We start from the raw sequence: 20,802 nt of genomic DNA on the forward strand, positions 1-20,802 counted from the left end.
TGTCTCCACCTAATCCCACGAGTCTGCCTCTGCCATACAGTCAGACTTCAGCAGTGCACTGCAGGACGCTCCCAGGAGGCTTTTCACTTTCCTCTCCTGTTCTCAGCAGATGTCAGCAGGGGAGGAGAAAGGCCCATGGAAAAGAGAAAAGGTTTCCTGCAGAAAAAGAGGATCCTTGCAGGCTTCCCCTCTCAGTTTATTATTGCCGGGCACCTGTGTCCGGGGGCATAGGTCCAAGCAAGTTGCGAGCAGGCACGATGCCATCACAACAGATGGGCATGAGCATAGGCAGTCATGAGACCGTGATCCTGCATCAGCTCAGGGCATTGACTGTTTAGGGCAAATTTCCCAGCGGAGAATGTCAAAACAGCTGCCAGTCTGGAGCTTATACACCTATAATTACGGGGCTATGTGATTTCTAATCCAGCTGGATTAATTGGCAAGCTAAATATAGCATCCAGGCCCATGTAAGGCAAGTTTTTGTGTGTGGTTTATATCAGGAAATAGGGCTAAGGCTGGCACGAGCAGGCAAAGAATAATAGACTCATAGACTCATAGGTCAGAAGGGACCAATATGATCATCTAGTCTGACCTCCTGCACAAGGCAGGCCACAGAACCCTACCCATCCACTTTTATACAACCCCTAATCCAGGACTGAGTTATTGAAATCCTCAAAACTGGTTTTAAGACCTCAAACTGCAGAGAATCCACCAGCAAGCGACCCATGCCTCCAGCCCTAGTCTCAAGCTCTGCAGTCATTGCAGACCTGAGCCCACTGAGGACCCTTTGTTTCCATTCATTAGTAACGGCATCACAACAGCACACAGAGGCTTTAACCAAGAGCTAAACCCCATTGTGCTAGACAAATACATAACAAGCAATAGACCCTGCCCCAAAGCCCTTACATTGTAAATAGATAAGACTGAAGAGGGTTGGGAGGAAGGGAGCATTATCATGCTCATCAGCACTGGAAGGAAGGATTAAGGGATGAATTCTGATATCACACAGGAAGTCTGTGGCAGAGACTGGAATGGAACTTAGATCTTCTGAGGGAGCTGGTTGGATTCATCAGGAAGGTTTCTTAGAGACACCCTCTCCCAACCCCCTTAGGCCAATAGGCTGGGGAGCAAGGGTTAAGGCACTTCACTGGGATGTGGGACACCCAGAATTAAATTTCCACTTAGATCAGCAGCAGGGACTGGAACCTGGGTTTACCCACATCCCTGGTGAGTGCGCTAACCACCGGGCTATTGACTAGCCTGGCATTAGGTGTTATTTTTTCATGAAAAGTGTTGAAAGGTCTCATTATCCTTCCACCTTAGAATGAAAACTAATGTCAAAAACTCAGGATATATCATGAAATGGAATTGTTGTCTTTCAGACAGCCCATTTCTGAGTTCCAGTCCCCCAGCTTAGCTACAAGACCATCCCTCCTCTTGAGTGGGAGCTAAGCCTTGCAGGAGCAAGTCCTCTGAAAGGTAAGATAGTTCCCTGGATCTTGTAAGCCAAGGGACAAACTGTGCTCTTAGCTGACATGTGCAATCCCACTGCTGTCACACTGGGTTCATGTGCATAACTGAGCAGAATTGGGACCCAAATGTCTTTCTTTCTGGTGCAGCTTTCTGGGCCTTAAACTCGAGTGGTATTATGATAAGCACCACCCTCTTTTTGTAGTCTTTCAAGGTGTTGATAGAACTGTGCTTTGGGAGGCCTTGATGGTGGCAGAACCAGTGGGGGGAAAAGAAGAAAATTTTCTTCTCCCCAAACTTCACCTGTTCTTCAAACGATCCCAACCTTTTAGTAAAGCTTCTGAATTATGATTTTTGTGGTACTTTCTTTCTAATTGCTGCTGCCTTTAAGCTTCCAGTAACTTGCAGGTAAGGTGGGAAGTTCAGCAATAGCGTGAGAAAAGGTTCTTCTCGGGGTATTCTCAACCAGGAACAAAAACAGAAGTGATCATAGGCTCTTGTAAGATTCCTAGCCTCTAACACCCTGGTGCATTCACATATACCAGTGAAATGAAGTCTGAAAGAATCTCATTCTCACAGGGTCGCATTTTATCTCTGCACAGGTGTGATGCACAAGTTACAAGACAGTGCAGAATCAAGCTCTGTGGCTGCTCCAAGACTTATTTTACAGAGATGTAATTGCCCATGCAAATTCCAGATTGCCCTTATCTATTCCATGCAGCCACCTACCAGCCTGGGAACACAGGGCCTTACCCTGTCCTACTTCAACTCCCAATGACTTCAATGGGATTTCTCCTGTATAAAGAAAGGCAGAATTAGGCCCACAGCATTGGGCTAATTGAGCCACTCCCAGTCTTTGAATATCCATCTATCCCAAGCCAGATTAATACCACACTGTGAATATCTGCAAGGTTAAATTGCTTTTAATTTTTGTTTAATTATTTGCAATGGCACAAATAAGTAACAGCATTGATTTGAACTTGGCACCGACGGCAGGTTCCAAATGGAAAAGCATATTAAGAGATCGAACTATTAAACATCGCTAATGAGCAAAATAATTATGTAGCGCTAAGCCATAAAAGGTTAGGCTTTAAAGGTGTCACAGTTCATAAGCAAGAAAGATTTAATCATATTTTAAATCAAATATTTATATGATAATGTGTTTTAATCAAAATAGTAGCAATTAATTTGGGGGTGGGGACATAGTGTATGCTTCCTGTCTTTGCTTTCCAGAGGGTTTTTTGCAGAGTTCACACTTTCTTACTGAATAATGTATTGGTCCCAGTCGTGAGCTCATAAAACAGTGTGTAAGCTGGATAAACTAGTGCAGCAATAAATTACAGTACAGTACAGAGACCATAAGTCAGATTCTCCACTGCCAAACACTCAGTATCATCACACCTGTAAAGCAGGTATGTTACCATTCGGAATTGGTGGCATTTTATACCCAATTTGTACAGTGTAAATGATAGCACGAAGTGCAGGGCAGTGGAGAATATAGCATATGGAGCGCTCCTGCTGTGTTGCCATTCCAGGAACTACCATCACTGGAAACAGGTACCCTGTACTTCCAAGGCAAACACTGCAGTGTCCAGTAAACAGCCTTTCCAATAACCTGTCATTCCTGGAACCACACTGCCTCTGGGAAATCTATCAAAAATATCATGACAGTTTCAAAATACTTGCCCCACCTCTGGGCGCACATCTGCACATTTAGACTATCCAATATTTTTTCCCTTAATCTATTTAGCTTCTTGTGCTAGATATGTATATAATTTTTGCCATCTGCCATTTTAAACACTTCATCAGCAAGTGTTATTTTTTCGCTAACTGCTAAGTTGGAGTCATGATGAAAAGCTTTCAATGAACCACCTTTGCCTGAAATGACTTCTTTTGCCTTCAATTTGGCCAGATGTTTCCTAATTACTTACCTGTCAAAGATTTATTTCTCTCTCTCTTTTTTTTTTTTACATGTATAGACATTTTCTCTAAATGAAAAGTAACATAAGTTGAGTATTTTTGCCTGGGTGAAATAGGCTGGGCTCAGCATCATCAAGGCTGGATTTTATGCTTGAAGATGCAACTTAACATCAAAAGCTCCATCTTTTTTATTATTTAGCATAGCCCTTTTGGATCAACTTTGACAAAAGCCAAATGGTACTTTATGGCTTGAGATTTATTTTTTAAAGCTAGAACTGAGTCATGCAGTTTTCTCCTGAGCCTAAGATCATTTCATGTAATGACTTAGCCTAGAGTCTGCCTCCATCACTCACATCAGATAGGACTTATTTACATGACGAATCTCCCATTGAATCAGTGCCACATGGCATCACTAAGGGTTTCAAACTCAGGCCCATATTAAGCTTGATATTTGTCCCATGGAAGTCAATGGCAAAAAAATTCTCATTGACTTAAATAGGCCAATTACGGGTTTTCTGAAGGATCTTCTGCCCTTTACTCATATGGCAATTCCTTAAAGCCACAGAATGAATAATTTAAGCCTTTAATTATGGGAATTGACCATTGTGGAGTTAGGTATAAACTTGTAGAGCTACTAGTCAGGGTGGCCATTGGGGGGCATATAGCGAGGAGATAAGGCTCTGTGTAAACAGGAGATAACCCTGACCATGGTGTCCTGGATCTCTAATCTCTACAACCACTGCTGAAGTGGAATACCAGACATCACGGGACAATGGTCTGACTTTGGTATAGTGAGGCATATGCTTACACTTCGATCACTTCGGACATTCAGCATTGATTTGCTATTTAGCTATGATCAGAGAGCTCTCTTTTCTTTTTTGGTCTGTTTTTTCCAGTGTCCCTAATTTTAGAGCTACCTTCACACAGGAAAACAAAACAATCACATTGCAGTCAAAATAAGCTTAACATGCATCTCTGCTGCTTTGACTGGGGGTGGGGGTGGGATCTGTCAGGTGCTTGTCATCCACTGACTATAAATACAGTATTCTCTTAGCTTTACACACACAAATCCTGACACCAATCCTCTTGAGTTTGTTGCTATGTTTTGAAAGGAACTCAGAGGTAGTTCTGATGCCATCTTGAGTCACTTTGGCTGGATAGATATTGCACATGCAGATTGATGTCCCTGGTTCTATTCACCCCTGAGTTAAGCAACCTGAAATAGTCATTATTAGGTGGAATGCTATACCTCTTGGTCTTTACAGGCATGGAGTTAAAAGGATATATTCAACACTGTGACTCCACTGATTTGCAGGGAGTATCTATCAATATTGTTACTAATTCCTTAACATTTTTATGCTCTACTGAAGTAGTTTTGATTTCGTTTACTACTTAGTTACAGAGGTAAATGAACTCTGGGGTCATAATTTTTTCACTAACTAGTCCTACCTTGCCTTGAAAAATCAAGGTGCCAATGGATCAATGTCTGACTCAACAGGAAATGCAGCAGTGACATGAAAAAGTGGTGGAGAAATCCCACTGGCTCAATGCTCCATCGGGCCCCTTCATGCCAGTCTGGCAGCACAAAGGGGCTATGAGGCTGGTAGTTTTGGCATAGGGGAATTACACCATCTCCTTTCTCAGCGCCTGGGTGTGCTGGAGACATGGCCAAGAGAAGCAGAATGCCACTGCTGGAATGGCCCCAGGGGTACCGTACATTGGGGCTGGGTCCAGAATACAGGGGAAGGAAACCCATTTATCTCCCTCTCCACTTTCTCCCTCAGCTTCTGGGGAGCTCAGACAGAAAGGAGACTTGAGCTGCATATTTGTAAATAGAAGCGATCCCCTTTCCAGGATTCAAACCAGCTACTTTAGCTCACCTTGTGTGCTGGTTTGTAGGGATTTGCATGAACCTTGTTTTTGGTTTCTGGTCTTCGAGCTTCAGAGCTGAGCCGGTATGTCAGCCCATAGTGTAGCTATCAAAGGCTACTATGCTGTAGATGGGTCCATACCTTCCTGACCCGAAGAGTGATCAGCTTAAAGTCTGCAGCAAGGAATCCATTTACCTTCAATTTGTCTCTGTGACTACAAATAAAATCATTCAGCCCTTTCAAAAACCCAGCTGCAGCATTAATTTAATTTGTCATATTTATACAATGTGCCCATCACTTGCTTTCTTGTCACATAAACAATCAAAACATTGACAAAAACATTGACAATAATTATCTAAATTAGCATAATGTTGAGAGAGAGAAAAAAACTAAAATAATCCCACAGGAAAGACCTGTGATGAAGACGCAGGCCTTGGAAAGTACCTGGGAAGCCAACACAGTGTGGAACCGTTGAGCTGAGGGGAAAGCAAATTCCAGAGTCCCTCATTCTCCTCTAACGATTCCTTGTGTCTGGAGCCCAGCTGTACAATACCCGGTCCATACCACAATGTTAGAAGAGTTTGTAACCAGTTACTGGCATGGTCGTGTCCAAGCACCACGTGATTAATATGGGCAGTATTGGCAACCCCAAGCATTCAGATATTATGAATCAGGCCCCAAAATCATGAGAGCAGTTTAAAAAATCATGAGATTTTTAAAATCTACACATTTAGGGGTTCTTTTCATTTGACTTTTTGGTTTCCGAGCCTGGAGATTGTACTTTGTTCACATTTTCAGCTTTATTTTCTTTTAAGAACAAGCAGAGAGGTTCTGAGTTGTAGGAGCTGGAGCTTTAAGAAAGTCAGTGAACATTGCGAGACTCATGACAACTTAATGAGAGGTGGAAACATTGAACACTGTTAGTAACAGATGCCTGTTAGCTTTTGGTAACCAGGCTAGCTCAGCTGTTCTCGCAGTACACACTGGACTCCCTAAATGTGTCTGTGCAGCTGTTTTGAACAGGCCTCCCCTTTCCCAGCTCTGAGGTAGGACATCCCAGTATCCACTGTCCCAAGGACAATTCTCTATTAGGATGGAGAAGTCTCTGTAGGGTGGCTCAGCTTTGGCTCCACAACCTTGGTTCCCACTTTGGGCTAGGTCCCAGAAGAGGTTCAGAATCTTAAACTGACAAGAACAATACGCATTGCATTCTTCCTTCTCACCCCCGCTCCCCACCCTTAGCTCATCTCCTCCAAAAAGGCAGAATTTGAAAACTCTCTCCATCCAATTGAGTCATAGCTCATGTTGGGCCATCGCCTCCAGTTAGCAGCTTGCCTGGGAGCCTACCAGCAGAATGATGGTGCAAACCAGTTGAGAGTTTTACAGCAGCTGCCATTTGAAATTCGTGACTTGCCAGAGCACAAGATTTCCAAGTCCTGGGTGGATTCAAGGTTTATGATGGTGCAAGGGTTCTGAAAGTTCACAGTGAGCATAAAATTGATTCACTCCCTGTTACTTTTCTTTCTCTTGCAGAAGAACTCCCTAAGGAAAGATATAGGGATCCTGTTTGCTTTTCAACACTTTGAGCAGGCAGAGAACAGTGTGTCCTGTTCCATTTACTGTCTGTAAATCACAGAAAATATCTTCCTTCTCCCTGGCAAAAATAATTAGAATTAGCAAGTTTCTTTACCTCTACCTGCTCACGTTTGTGAATTTCTGCACGGGCCTCAGAAGCAAGCTCTTCGCTTTCCCCACATATCTATTAAATGTCTTCATCTCCTTCACCACTCTCAGTATCCGCAGTTTCTTCTACATTCATATAGTTGTTGTTCCCAATGACTACATCTTGCAACTTTTCACAAAGGATGGAAATGTCACTTGACTGATCCAGGCTGCTATCATCACAGGATGTCCATTCGCTTTGCTCTGATATCAAGTTGGAATCTAGTGGAATTATTAAGCAAGAGGAGAAGTGAGAGAGCATTTAAGTGACTGGAGCAGAGCAGAGCAGAGCTGTGCATGCTATAAATGCAACTGAATTGTGCAATCCTTAAGTTAAAATTAATACATCGTGATTACTGACACTGGTAGCTACCCTTTTCCTCTATCGCTGTATATTTCATTTACAATTTAACAAACATGCATGATAAACGATTAAGATACAAAAATAAGAAATACTGATGTGAAAAAGTATAGCATGCAGCGAAAGAGGAATCAAGGTTCTTGCAAAGTAATTACAGTTTAGAATGATGGGGGAAGAACCCTAATAAATAAAATCAACCCTTGGGGTTGAATTCTCCAGTCCACTAAGGCCACTATGCACTGCATGGTGGAAATCACAGCCACTCCCATCCCTTCACTGGCTCCCTGGAGGGGACATGTCATAGTATTCGCTACTGGTATAAGATCACTAAGGGATATTATGCCAGTGATGTAAATTAGGGCTCCCCCTGTGCAAAGTACCAATCTATCCCAGCATTAGGAAGGATGCCAGGATCTGGCCCAAAGGGGGAGGTGGATGGACCCAGTGACAGTGATGCTTCTAGAATCTGATCCAAAGCCCATTGAAGCCAATGGAAAGATTCCCATTGACCTAAAGAGGCTTTGGATTGGGCCCATAGTGCAGAATTTTCAGAACCAGCCACCTGCCCAAATTTGGCAAGTATGACCTAGGTGTCAGTCTTCAAGTGTCTGGCACACACCATGGAGCCAGCTCATACACATCAGGCACTGTTTACATGCAAGAGAAGCCTACACGTGTCAACGTGGCATTCACTATATTCACCTGAAGCATCGTCTTTTTCATTTGTCTCCTCATCTGCGAGGCCGGCAGAACCACATTGCTCATGAACACTCATTTGGTTGTTGTTTCCGATCATGACGTTCTCCATCTCCGACTTGACGATGCTGACGCTTTGTGATGGAGCTCTCCCTTCCCCGGGGAGGGGCGTGTTAACAATTTTCAGTGATGATCCAGGGCTGGCAGAAAGAATGTCACCAAATGGATCTAGAGTTTAAAAAAAAAAGGGTAGGGAGCATTTATCATAAAAATGAGAGCGTAAGAAATCAGAAAGACAGAATCAGTGAATGTCAAAAAGGTGACACACTCATTTCCCAAGGTTCCGGTGGGACTAAGATTTGCATAATAGTAGCAGAAGTCTCATTTCAGCACATTAGTTTGTTGCACAGAAATAAATGGACACAGAGAGGAGGGTACATGGTACAGATCTAAAAAGTTCTTGGCACTTGTGCAGCGTGTTCCATGAAGGAGTTCAAAGCAACATACAAAATATTGGCATCTTCATTTTCCAGATGATGTTAAGCAGTTTGCCATAGGCCACTCTGCAAGTCAGTGGCATAGTCAAGAATACCCAGCTCTCCTACTTGCAGTCCCTCACTCTAACCACTTGGGAATACTTCCCCTTTATCTAGTTGCCTCATCCTACATCCCTCTGAAGTCGGTGGGAATCAGAGGCAGACGACAGGTGCTGAGTCAATAGGACCCATTTTCTGGGCTGCAATCTGTCATAAAGTTGGTCCTGCCTAGCTGGGATGCAGGCTTTCTGGGAGGGTGTCCTACCATAAATAGCGGAGCCACATGGAAAGCTTGCAGGGTTAAGGAGGTTTTTGTTATAGGAGTGGGTCATAAATATGCGCTAGTCGGATGTTAGAGGAAAGTTTTCCTGCCCCAGTTGTGAAAGAGGACAGATATACATGGACAGGGCCAGAGCACAATAACCACACATTGTACCTACTCTTTTCTGGAGTGCCATATTGGTCCAGATGCTCCTCTCGACTATCAGCGAAGTCCTTCGTAATGATATTCATTTGATTATCATTACCAATGACAGTATTCTTGAGTGTGGACTGAGTGACATCAATTTCCTGACCACCCTGGAGGGTTGCTTTAGCTTCTGCTTCACAGTGCAAAACATCAGCATTCTCTGATGCAGCCCTAAGACTTGGAACAGTTGGTCTAGAATCTAAAGCATAAGTGTAAAGGGAAAGAATAATAACTATATTAATAAAATAATAATAGTGAAATTATGTATGGGAGAGTGTCAAAATGAATCATTTTGGCAATCTCATTTTGATAAGGTCTATATTAGGTGTATATTGCAATAGTAATTTTAATATTATGTTATATTTATATATTATATATTTAATACATTTATATTATAGTTTCAGTTATTGACATGAAATGATTTGGTGTTTCCTAATAGAATTTTTTCAGAATTTCTGTTCTGCAGTAACTTAACTTTTAATTCCATTTGGCACAAAAGCAAATTTCAAAATGCTGGCATATCCTGCAGGACAGAAATTCCATTCTCCAACCAGCTGTAGTAAAATATGAAATCTTTTTTCTATTATTAATTATGACGGCTGTTGTTCACGTCTGTTCTTAGAGAGGATAACCAGGATAGCACCCATAAACCTGTGCAGACAGATGATTACCATCTTTTTTATCCACTAGATTCAGCGAGTTGTAGTTTCCAATTTGAGTAGCTTTGGAATCAGCTATGGAGATGGTGTTTTGCACTCCTCCCTGATAGATAATGTTTGTTGGATTATTCTGAATAAAAACTGGCCCAGCTTCCTTATTTGCTCCAGGATTTGTTAGTTTGTAACCTGGAAAAGAACAAAACAAAAACACACATTAGTCACCAGTACAAAAGACAAACATTTTCCTGGGAGAAAAGCAATTTTTGCCCTGTGACAAAACCCATCCCCTCTCTAGGTTTCAAAGTCTGCACAGCCATTGATAGCCCTGTAATGTGCATCCCATGAGCTCGAGCCTGTAAACCTAGCTCAGAGATGCTCCACAGCGGGCTGCTGGTTCACTGGGTAGATGCACTCCAGCAGAATCCTAGGACCAGGGTCCCATCTGCTTGCTGACCCAAGACAGATTGATTTGTGTGTGGATCAAAGTGGGGCTTGGGCTCAAACCTGAGTCAGAGCCCAGACTTAGCGTGCAGTGTAGACATACCTAAGTCTGTACATTTAGAGGGAGTAAGGGCTGTTTAGGTATCTTGTTTTCACAGTGACACTGACTAGTAGCAGTTATCTCTGTTGTCTCGTTATCTCAGAATGGAGGGTTGTGGCCAGGAAGACGTTGGGAGAAGCTATGGAAGTAAGCAAGCTTGAAGTTACACATCACTTCTGTGCGTGTATGTCGAATGGTGCCAGTGGTGAGGGCTGATCTCAGTCATCCAGCAGTACCCAAAAAAGATGTACAACTAACAACAATGGAAAGGGTGCATATCCCAGGGCAGGATTTGATCTTTAGAAAAGAATGATCGAAACGGGACTGATCAAGCTCAAGGCATAGAAGTAGTGAGATGACAAGATTTTAGTCAGAGAATGATAGACAACATCTTTTTTCTTATATATATCAGCGTAGGCATAACAATAACTTGTGGCTACACAATGCTAATCATTTCCGGAACTCAGAGCCCTTTACAAGGTGGACAAGTGCTCTCCTCATTTTACAGATGGGGAAATGGGAGCACAGGGAAGTTAAATGAACCCTCTTTTCCCTAGGAGGGCATACAGTGAGTAGGGCAGTGTCTGGCTGAATCAAGACCCAAGTCTCTCAGCCCCACGTTCTGAGCAGTTTACCAGAACTTCTGATTAAAGATCGATCAAACTGTGAGCATTAGTGCAGATATGCAAATCGAAGAAAAGCCCACGTTCTCGAAGCCAAAAAGAAGTGGCCTGGGGAAGGACCATTTAGTTGTCTAGCTGAAAGTGTTTACAGCCAAAAAGAAAACAAAGCCACTTTTTGTAATGCTACTCAGAATGCGGTGTTCTGAAAAGTGCAACTCAACATAATACCTGCACCCTGTCCGTAAACAGACCAAAGCTTTGTGTCTTCGTCCTGGCTGAGGACATGTTTTTTCTGCAGCGCGTATAAATCTGCATTGACTTCCTTTCGGGTCTTCTTTCCCATATGTCTGGCAATGGCCAATGCACTGCTAGGTCCATTTTCTAACAGAAACTGGTAAATCTTTTCCTCTGGGAAACAAAAGGTAGGCTTATTGAGTCACAGCCAGAAATGGAAGATAACGCAGCTAAATTTGTATCCTGCTCCCTGGGACCACTGGGCTGATAATCTATGGGCCCAAGGCCACGCATCATCTACCAAATTTCCCTTTGAATCTTACCAAGTTATCAGCTCACATGACTTCACTGGGATTGCTAGTAATGAGTTCTGTGCTATCCAGCTCAGGCCCACCCTTACACCCGCTGCAAAGGGAATGGGAAGGAGGTGGAGCCATAGTTCTGTCTCTATACACCAACTACCAGAGCTGGTGGGCTGCATGGAGTAGATAGGACAGTATGCTGTGCCATTTAAAGGAGTGTAGCAGTTCATGTGCTCCCCTGTGCACTAAAGTGCCTGAGGTGGGGCTCTGCCTCCTTGAGACAGAGGGTTTCTGGAGGTGCGCCTGGGATGACAAGGCTTTACTATGGCCTGTGTGCTTTTAGCACAAGGTATTCTTAGCAGGGATATGATTTATGACTCCTAGAACCATGCAAGACTTCTACACATACAATAGTGCAATGCTAGCATTAATAGCATTCTATTGTGGCTGCCAAAAATCATTAAATGTAGATTTCTAAAGTTACTCTGTTCAGTCTTAGGCGGGTGGCAAATATCTTACGTTTTTCTGACAGTTTGCGGTCATCTTTCACAGGAGTCACAGCATTCGCAGGCTGGCGCAGTGGGACTAGGGTGGTGTCATCTACAACAGAGATGTCATTGTCAGGCACTGTAATTTGGGGGGGGCTGAATTTGTGAAAAGTTCTGCTAATTAGCTAGGAAGAGAGACTGATTCCTCATTTTCCTTTCTTGTACCAATCTCCTAAGCCAGACTCCCAGGGGAGCAGACATTCTTGCTGCATACCCTCAGTACTGATCTTTACCCACCTCCAGAGAATGTGGGGCTTTAGAAGAGCTAGGATATTGGCAGATGGTTGGTTTGCTGCATAGCTTTGAGTTGATCAGGGAGAGGGAAGGGCACTTCTCTGCCTTTATGCAGAGTTTGTCCTCTCTCTCTAGTTTTCTTAAAACTATCCCCAGTGCCGCCCAGAGGATTCAGGAGGCCTGAGGTCTTCGGCAGCAGGGGGCCTCTGCCGTCAAATTGCCACCAAAGACCCGGCACTTTGGTGGCAGGTCCCGGGGCAGAAGGACCCGCCGCCACTGAATTGCCACTGAAGACCTGGAGCGGAGGAGGCTTCGGGGCCCCTGGCCCCATGAGAGTTTTCTGGGGCTGCCAGAGCAAGTGAAGGGCCCCGCTCCGGGGCCCCGAAAAACTCTCGTGGGGGCCCCATCAGGGCCCGGGGCAAATTGCCCCTCTTGCCCCCACCCTCGGGCAGCCCTGACTATCCCAGCCAAAGATCCCTGGCTAATAAAGGGCCCCATGAAGGGGAAGGGACACTGGATCAAAGCCCATGGGGGGTTCATGCAGAGATTTTCATTGTGAGGTTCAGGGAATGATTCACCCTCCTGTGGAAGAAGTTGGGGATCCCATGAGATCCACAGGATCATTCTTCTGCAGAAGCTGTGCTTACAGGGCCTATGCCTTCCAGAGGCCTCCTGGAGGGATGAAGGTCTCCAATGCAAAGGGTGGAGAAGTGCCACGTTCCCCTGCCTGGGAACCTGGTTCCTCATCACAGTCCTGTGAAGCTGGAGACATGGAGAGGCTTTTACAGGATGGGTAGATTATTCTGTAGAGGATTAACTATCCCCTTCCCTGGGTGCAGACCCCCTGCGTCTGAGCAAAGAGAGGAGCCTAACACTCAAAAGAATGGCCCTACTGGGTCAGACCAAAGGTCCATCTAGCCCTTATCCTGTCTTCTCACAGTGGCCAATGTCAGGTGCCCCAGAGGGAATAAACAGAACAGGTAATCATCAAGTATCAGAGGGGTAGCCATGTTAGTCTGGATCTGTAAAAAGCAACAAGGAGTCCTGTGGCACCTTATAGACTAACAGATGTATTGGAGTATAAGCTTTCGTGGATGAATTTCGTGGGTCAGACGAAGTGGGTATTCACCCACGAAAGCTTATGCTCCAATACGTCTGTTAGTCTATAAGGTGCCACAGGACTCTTTGTAGGAAATCATCAAGTGATCTGTCCCCTGTTGCTCATTCCCAGCTTCTGGCAAAAGATATTTCAAAGATATTTCTGAAGAGCCAACCTTTGTCTGCTTCTGGAATGCACCAAGATTGCAGGTATTACAAAAAAAGTGTCCTAGGGCAGGGTACCCTCAGAGAACACTACATGGGGTTAATCTGCCTTCCCTATCTACCACCCTGGACAAGGTTCAGTGCAAAAACTGCCTAGGAATGAATGCACCTTCTGCTTTAGTCAAGTTTCAGTTCTGTACAAAAGAAAAAAACACAGCCGACTGACTTGCAACTCAGTGTACTGAGTAAAAATGGACTCAAAGTAATTGGGGTCAAAGGCTCATGAATCTCTGAAGCAGTTAGGCAGCAATGTAGTTACAGACTTGAAAACAAACTCTGCTCCCAAATGCCCTCAGCATCAGAGGTTGCAGACATAGTTTTAAAAGGGTTTTCAAAACATTTACCGATTTTCAACTCGGCGGTTTTCTGATGACATTCCACCTCTGCATCCGCATGGACAACCCATTTGTTATCGTCACTCTGCTTCTCAACCTTTCCCTCCTTACACAGCTTGTACAGCACTTTGTTGGCTTCCTGTTTTGTAACTGAACATGCATAGGCAATCTCATAGGCCTTCTTTGGAGTGGCAGCTGTCCTTAAGTGGTCAAAGATGAGTTGCTCCACTTGCGAAGCTAAATGTAAGCACAAAAAGCCATCTACAGACAATTCTAAGCAATTCAGACAATACCCCACCTCTTTTTTTTTTTTTGGCAACCAGACTTTACTTGCATGCCCCTGATCTTCAGTCTGAATTTTGTGTTTATAACTTTGGATATAATATTCATGCAATAATGATCACAGAAGCCAAATGGGGAAGTGTGACCAGACACAAACAGTGGAGGCATGGAATGAATTGAAATTACAGGCTGGCGTGGCTTTGCACTGCAGTTGTCCATCATATAAACAGGTGCAGTTATATATTTAGGCTTTAATGAATACATATTTACCCACCCAAAATGACATCCTCAGAGCAGTCACGGTTATTGGCTTAAGGACTTATTTTAAAAAGTAATACTCACATTATTTTCCCATACTGGACTGATGAATACAAGAGGATAATTTCTGTCCCCCAACTCACAGGCTAATTTAGACGCCACTTCACAAGCCTAGAAGCACTGATTAAGTCTGGGAGGGATGTGAGGATCTAGCTTCTGAAGGCCACAAATTGACAATTTAAAAAAGAGACGCCATTTGGAAAAATGCTGCCCATATCCAGGGTTGAAGTCAGAGGCACTGGTCCTGCATTCACCTAAGCATTAACTTCCCCTCCTCACAAACCCAAAAAGAGCCCTCTGTCTCTGAGGCATAACTAAAATTCCCAGTGACTACCCCTTCCTTCAGGTCATGTGGTTTCAGGAGTGGTAAGTTAGTACCCCGTCTCTGAAGAGGCAGGGTACATCTCTGCATCTCTGGGTATTCTTGTAAGAGGCAGCAGTCCCTTCTGTAACTGCTTCATCCAGAGTAAGAACTGAAGAGATGTTAGGGTGAATGGGCTAAACTGGCCTGTGAGTTGGGGGACAGAAATTACCCTCTTGTATTCATCACCACTAAGTCTTATCCTTTCTCTGCCACAAGGGATGCTACATATTATGTGCTGCCAGCAGTCAGACAAAAAGAATCAGCAGGGTGGTGCAAGGTTTCCTGCTTGCTAAGAGACTGATCTTGTACCACTGAAGTGAGGGGCGTTTTGTCACAGCTTTCAATGGCCTTTGGATCAAAGCCTCTCATGGGTTCAGTGTGACGTCCACTATAAGGATCTCAGTCCCAAGGATCCTGGTTGCACCCAAATGCTGCATGTTTTACTCATGGTCTTCTATGTCCACCGGTGCCTGTCATGAGATATTTTTTATTTCTTTTCATGAAGACCAGGAAAGAAGGGGAGTAGGGTGGAGCACTGAAACTGACAAAGAACAGAAAAAGCATCTCTGACTGGAAATACATTGGCACATCTAACCAAAAACCACTTTTATTTCCCCCAAAATGCTACAGCTGTGAAACATGGTTTGCCCTTGCATAGAAACTAATTTAATCAGGAAATAGGAAATCCAAGGCAAGAGGCTTAGCTGTCATTTTACAAAAACAATTAAATGCATGAAATGTATCCTAATGATATTATTAAAGAGAAATTCCAATCATCCATTAGCAGCGGCTTTAATTATTGCAAGCACATTACAGTCAATATCATTAAAATGAGGAAATCATTTGCTATGCAGACTTTAAAAAAATAAAATAAACACAGATTTGCTCCTCCAGAGAAACTCCAAGAAGCTACTTTTGAATGTAACCTTGATTACATTTGTTTATTGAAGCTGATAGTAAGAGAGACTGCAGACACTGCTCAAAAGTGACAGCATCATTGTAAAAAATTCAAAGGCTGAGTGAAGCAGTCCTGTGCCATTGTTATATATTTATGAATGTGTTTAGGAAGCTGCAGATAGTCAGCTCTGACTAATACTTAAACTAATACTTTAACACTAAACTGACAATGGGCTGTTGACATGCATATACGGACAGCAGAGTTTCAGCACTGAAATTAAATAGTCATGAATGGAAAAAACCTGAGCCAGGTATATCGATGAGCTAGCAAATGAGTAAAGGCCTTTCTGACTCCTGCTCTTTGAGGTTCTGATACAACTCCCATCAAAGTCTATGGAAGTACTTGTATGGACTTCAGTAGAGGACAATTCAAGACCTGAAGTTATGGCTTGGAAAGGCCCTCATCTCCCATTGATTTCAGCACCACTCAAGATTGGACCCTAGAGAATGGGCTTTCAGCCACAGAGAAACTATCCCAAACAGTCTTCCTAATGCAGGCCAAATCCTATGCTCTGATATTCATGCATGAAACTCACATGGATATCTGAAGACAAAATTTGACCCTCTAGTGAAGGATATGACTTGGCAAAATGTCTAGAGTGAGGAATTATACCCTTTCCACTGCATTTCACATCTCCAGCTGCTTTTATTTTTTGAATTTCAGTGCCATTCATAGCACATTTTGTGAATTTTCCCAGCCATATTGTAAAGTTTTCACTGTATGTATAGTTAAATTCAGCTAATTTTGGTGAGAGTTGCCTCCTTAGATATGAGAAGCACTGCTTCCTAAGTTGCATTGCCAAGTGCCATTTGGTTTGCACTTCTCCCAAGTCCTTTGAAGAGCCAGACCTTTCAGGATAGATGTTCTGTACCTGGGCCTGACCTGAAACCCATTGAAATCAATAGATATTAACCCTGTATGAGCCAGTGCTGTATGCATGTTTAGGCAAATTTATGAAAACGAAGAATAGCTAACAGTGACTACAGCCAGGAGATATGCCCCACGCAGTCCTGCCCATGTATGTTGAGTGTGAGTTTCAGCAGCACTGCTGTTTCAGTCCTGGCTTCTGTTACCCAAGATGGACCAGTTGTAGAGTTGGTTTTTTTGGTCAATAAACCACAATTAGTTATGTTGAACTCCTGGGCTTTTGCACACCTCAACAGCTAAAGTAATTTACCTTCAGACATCTGAAAAAATGCACCAGTGGCCCAAGAGTACTTTGTACTTGTAATAAATAAAGCCACATAAATGTGCTTAAAATGACAAAATACGGTTAGGAAATTTTACAATGGGCGTTGAAATCTGAATAAATGAGACCTAAGGTACTTACAGGGCTTTCTTTTATCCTATCAAGGCAATTGAGATCAGCTGAATATCCTGAGATCTGCTCTGAATCAGGGCAAGGCCTCATTTGTAGACCACCCTTCACAAGTGGGAAACCAGTTTATGTTTTTCAAATTCTGACTCTTACTTTTATGTGCTGCCACCTCTCAAATTGCTTTGCAGTGATGGTGCTTTATGAATTAAATAACTCAAAAAAAACTCAGAAAAAATAGTTCAGAAAGAAAGAGCAAGAACTGTGTGGAGTTTCTTTTTCAAGCTGTGTTTTGTTTAGCTTTTGCAGAGGGAAGAACCATCAATGAGCTGTTAAAAGGGTCCTTGGATGTTGCTCAAAACATCTTTACAAATTGGGATTGTCACTGGAATTACTGACTGATCTCAAGGATCTGAAGACATCATAAACACCTACTCTGTGAGAAAGTCATCAATAAAGATCTCAGTCAGGGGACATCTATTCAGAGCCCTGAGCAAACTATTATACACTATAGGCTGCTTGTAGTGGCATTTTAAATCCAAATTCAGCTGCACAGCACATTTAAAAAATACATCCCAGCTAAAAATTTAGCTCCTGCAAATGCCCATGCAGCTATTCAATGATAACTGTGTGAGAACAAGCAAATGCATTGGCTGAGTAATTGTGTGATACCTGTTGAAAGAAGAGGATTTGCAATTATCCATGGGTGATTTTCTACACATACATGTCCCTTTATATCATAAAATCAATTACAGACAGTCATTTGTTTCTGAACACATTGGCTGGAAAGAACTATTAGTTCAGAGACATTAATTTCTGGACAAATGTTTACAATTAAAATGTAATTTTGATTCCATTCAATTCCTGTATCACCACATTGCATCTCAGCCAATTCTGGAGAATAAATTAACGACTTCAGAAGATACAGTTCAGGCTGAAGCATGATGGGAAATGACTCCCAGATGGTTTGCTTTATGAGGTTTCGCCATGACCAATAGGGACGACTTGGGGACATGGATCAGATTAGTCCTGCCAATCCGAACCTTTGTTCCTCTTGTGAGTCAAGCTCTAATGAAATCTTTTCCAGAGATTCAGAAATGTTTGGACTTGGGAAAAGGACCGAGAAAAGGACCAGGGAAAACGTCACAGGGAAGCTACTTCATTCCCAACTCTGCAAGCAGTAAAGGTTCAGAGAACTCAAATAAACCTTTCAGAAGGATGTGAACTACTGGGAGCTCATACAGATGGCAGGCAAATGCTAACCCTTCTCCACTCTAAGGTTTTAGAAGAAAAGTGAAAATGAAAGCATGTACGTTCCCTCTTTTATCTCCCTTCCCCACCTCACCGCCACGTTCTCCAAACAGCTATACAAAGTCAAAGCAGTTTCTCAGTTTACCCTGTAACCAAGATCAAAATGTGACCCAGTCACTGGCTTGATTGCTAAGCTTTACCACGGGAAATTCTAATCTAATGGACAATGCAAAGAGGGGTGAGGAAAGACACAAAGAGAGAGAAGAGAAGAGAGTAAACACACATTCTGTGATTGGAAAGATGGTCAACCTTTCCAGTCAAGACGAAAAGAAAGGGGAAAAGAGGACTGAATTTTCCTTACTTCGCTGCATGTTTAGAAGGTTCACTATTGCTATGTTGACAAAGCATTAATAATTAGAGGCAAGCTCCCTCTCTCACCTCTTATCTAGTCAGGACAAGTCCAGTCTGGCACTACAAGTTGATCTCTTCCACGTACGAATGCAGAGCAGTAAAACAGCCTGGGAAAGCTGGTGCTCGTTGTTGCCAGGTGCTAGCTGTGAGGGCTTTCATCAAACCAATTGTTTTTTGTGGCCATTTAATTGTTTTCTTTAATTATTATTTATTATTATTTGTCCATAAAGATTTAGTAGCTCAGCCACCAAAGCTAGCTCAGTGAACAAGTTTACACCTAATTAAAACTGAACGGCACAGCCACCCAGAGCCTCAGGCAGTGCACAGCTGGTGGCTCTTGGACCGGGAGATCCTCTGGCTAAGGCTATGCTGCAGTACCATGGGCCACAGGTGTGGATTACATATAACTAACCATATGGGAGTGATTCTCATGGGCATACCGTTTTCCAGCTTGGGGGGGCTGAACCTGAAAACAACTAATGGACTCAGATGAAGAAATTGCCAGATCTGACTCACTCTTTTAACCCTTCAGTCCCTTCCTGTCAGATGTCTTCATGATAACTGCTTCATAGCTTGCTCCTCCCACCTGCCAGCTTTGAGGTGGGTAGGGGTCAGTAGGGAAACCCATTTCTCCCCCAGTTCTCATGGCTAGGATAGTCAAAAATGTCCCATCAAAGCTTGTTTTCCTATGGAAAACTGGGGGTTTGGCTGAAAGTCTCTGCTATCATTGGTAACATTAATTTTTCCAAAAACTTTAGCCTGTAAAACAGGAAATTTTCTGCTTTCATTTTAGGGGCGGGGGGGGGGGAGGGTGGGATTGGACAGTTTGGGGCTGAAAATATATGGTTTTCAGTTTCTGAAAACCAAAAAGGTTTGGCTTTCAAAATTTTCTGCTGAAAATAATCTTGTTTTGGTTGAAAGTTTTCCACAGAAAGACATTCCATTTTCCGGCCAGCTCTATTCATGGCATTTGCAGGGACGTTTCCGATCACTCTTCCAAGGCAGAAGATTGATGACAAAGACAAGGACACAACCCATAATTTTGATTGTGAAGCCCCCTTCCCCTACCTTCCTGTTGCTGGGACACATAATGCCACTCGTATCACACCGGTTACACCTATGTGCTGAACATCAGCAGTAATAAAAAGAGCAAGGAGTATAAATGGGCCCCTAGAAAAGTCAGCCAATTGTTCACTAAAAACTTAGCATGTCTTTAAAAGGAAATCTTACCTGCACTAGGCGGTGCGTTTGCCATTTATCTGAGTCCCAAAGCAGATTGAGAGTCAATTACAGAACTTGCCAGAAAACAACTGACTCCAATGTATGAACATGTATCAGCAAGCACCAAATATCCAGTCAGAACTAAAAGAAAAGAATAACTTGGGTCTGGGTTTCTGACAAAGGACACACAACTATGTGGTGAAGCTGGAAGTGGAAAGTGAAACTTACATATCTCGTAAACTGAAATCGAGCAGGCTGACAAGACAGAGTCCACTGTACAAATGTTTGTCTGGGGAATAAAGCGTTACACATGACTCAGACAGTTCTTGGCCATTTTAATTTGCAGCACGTTTAATATACATCACTAAGCAAGAGTAGGGAACTTCCTGATAGAAGCAGTGAGGATATTAATAGAAAATCAGGAGGTCTGAATAGGTATTCCACTCCCCACAGCTTATCTTTACGTGTTCCCTTCTTTTACGTAAGTGTCCTTCGCTCAGTGTCATCCATTTAGGCACATCTCAGACTTGCTGATCTCAAAGATCCTTCGTTGAAATCTCTCTGAACTTCAGGGAGCAGAGTCACATGGATCTACATCCTCATATTTTCATAAAGGACAACATGCTGTGTACTCTGTTGCATTAGGATCCATTGTGTATGAGCCATTCTTTGTGTTTCTTTTTGCAGCGATCATTATTCTTTTTTAAATAAAAGTTTCTCTTCCACTTCCAAAGCTCTTGGTCATGTCAAAATTCTGAACAACAAGGCCTAACTATTTATACACTGTATGCATGCCATTGTGTGCATGCAGGAACAGCAATTGTGTGCACAGTTTCAC

At 43.1% G+C, this 20,802-nt stretch overlaps 2 protein-coding genes across 2 annotated transcripts in view; both read right to left on the reverse strand.

Moving 5' to 3' along the window:
* CTCFL (CCCTC-binding factor like) overlaps positions 1–7,001 on the reverse strand; it is a 92,204-nt gene extending 85,203 nt beyond the window's left edge. Inside the window, exon 1 of the mRNA XM_050918200.1 lies at positions 6,952–7,001. The gene's annotated coding sequence lies outside the window, so the exon portion shown is untranslated. The remainder of the gene's footprint in view (positions 1–6,951) is intronic.
* Positions 5,715–20,070, reverse strand: ZBP1 (Z-DNA binding protein 1). Its single transcript, XM_050918241.1, has 8 exons — positions 19,974–20,070; positions 13,854–14,081; positions 11,924–12,004; positions 11,097–11,276; positions 9,717–9,890; positions 9,017–9,244; positions 8,047–8,268; positions 5,715–7,205 (listed from the first exon to the last, which is right to left on the reverse strand). The coding sequence occupies exons 1-8, from the start codon at positions 19,996–19,998 to the stop codon at positions 7,024–7,026; spliced, it is 1,320 nt and encodes a 439-aa protein (XP_050774198.1). The 5' UTR covers positions 19,999–20,070; the 3' UTR covers positions 5,715–7,023.
* Positions 20,071–20,802: the final 732 nt, after the last annotated feature.

This window comes from Gopherus flavomarginatus, chromosome 11 (assembly GCF_025201925.1).
Source record: "Gopherus flavomarginatus isolate rGopFla2 chromosome 11, rGopFla2.mat.asm, whole genome shotgun sequence".
NCBI lineage: Eukaryota > Metazoa > Chordata > Testudines > Testudinidae > Gopherus > Gopherus flavomarginatus.

Bases quoted from the DNA above. Each gene is read 5' to 3' on its own strand.
- ZBP1 (XM_050918241.1), bottom strand. From the start codon at position 19,998: ATGGCAAACGCACCGCCTAGTGCAG. The intron at 14,082-19,973 runs GTAAGATTTCCT...GCTTACATTTAG, and splicing joins AAACGCACCGCCTAGTGCAG to CTTCGCAAGTGGAGCAACTC. The intron at 12,005-13,853 runs GTAAATGTTTTG...TCTCTGTTGTAG, and splicing joins AACCGCCGAGTTGAAAATCG to ATGACACCACCCTAGTCCCA.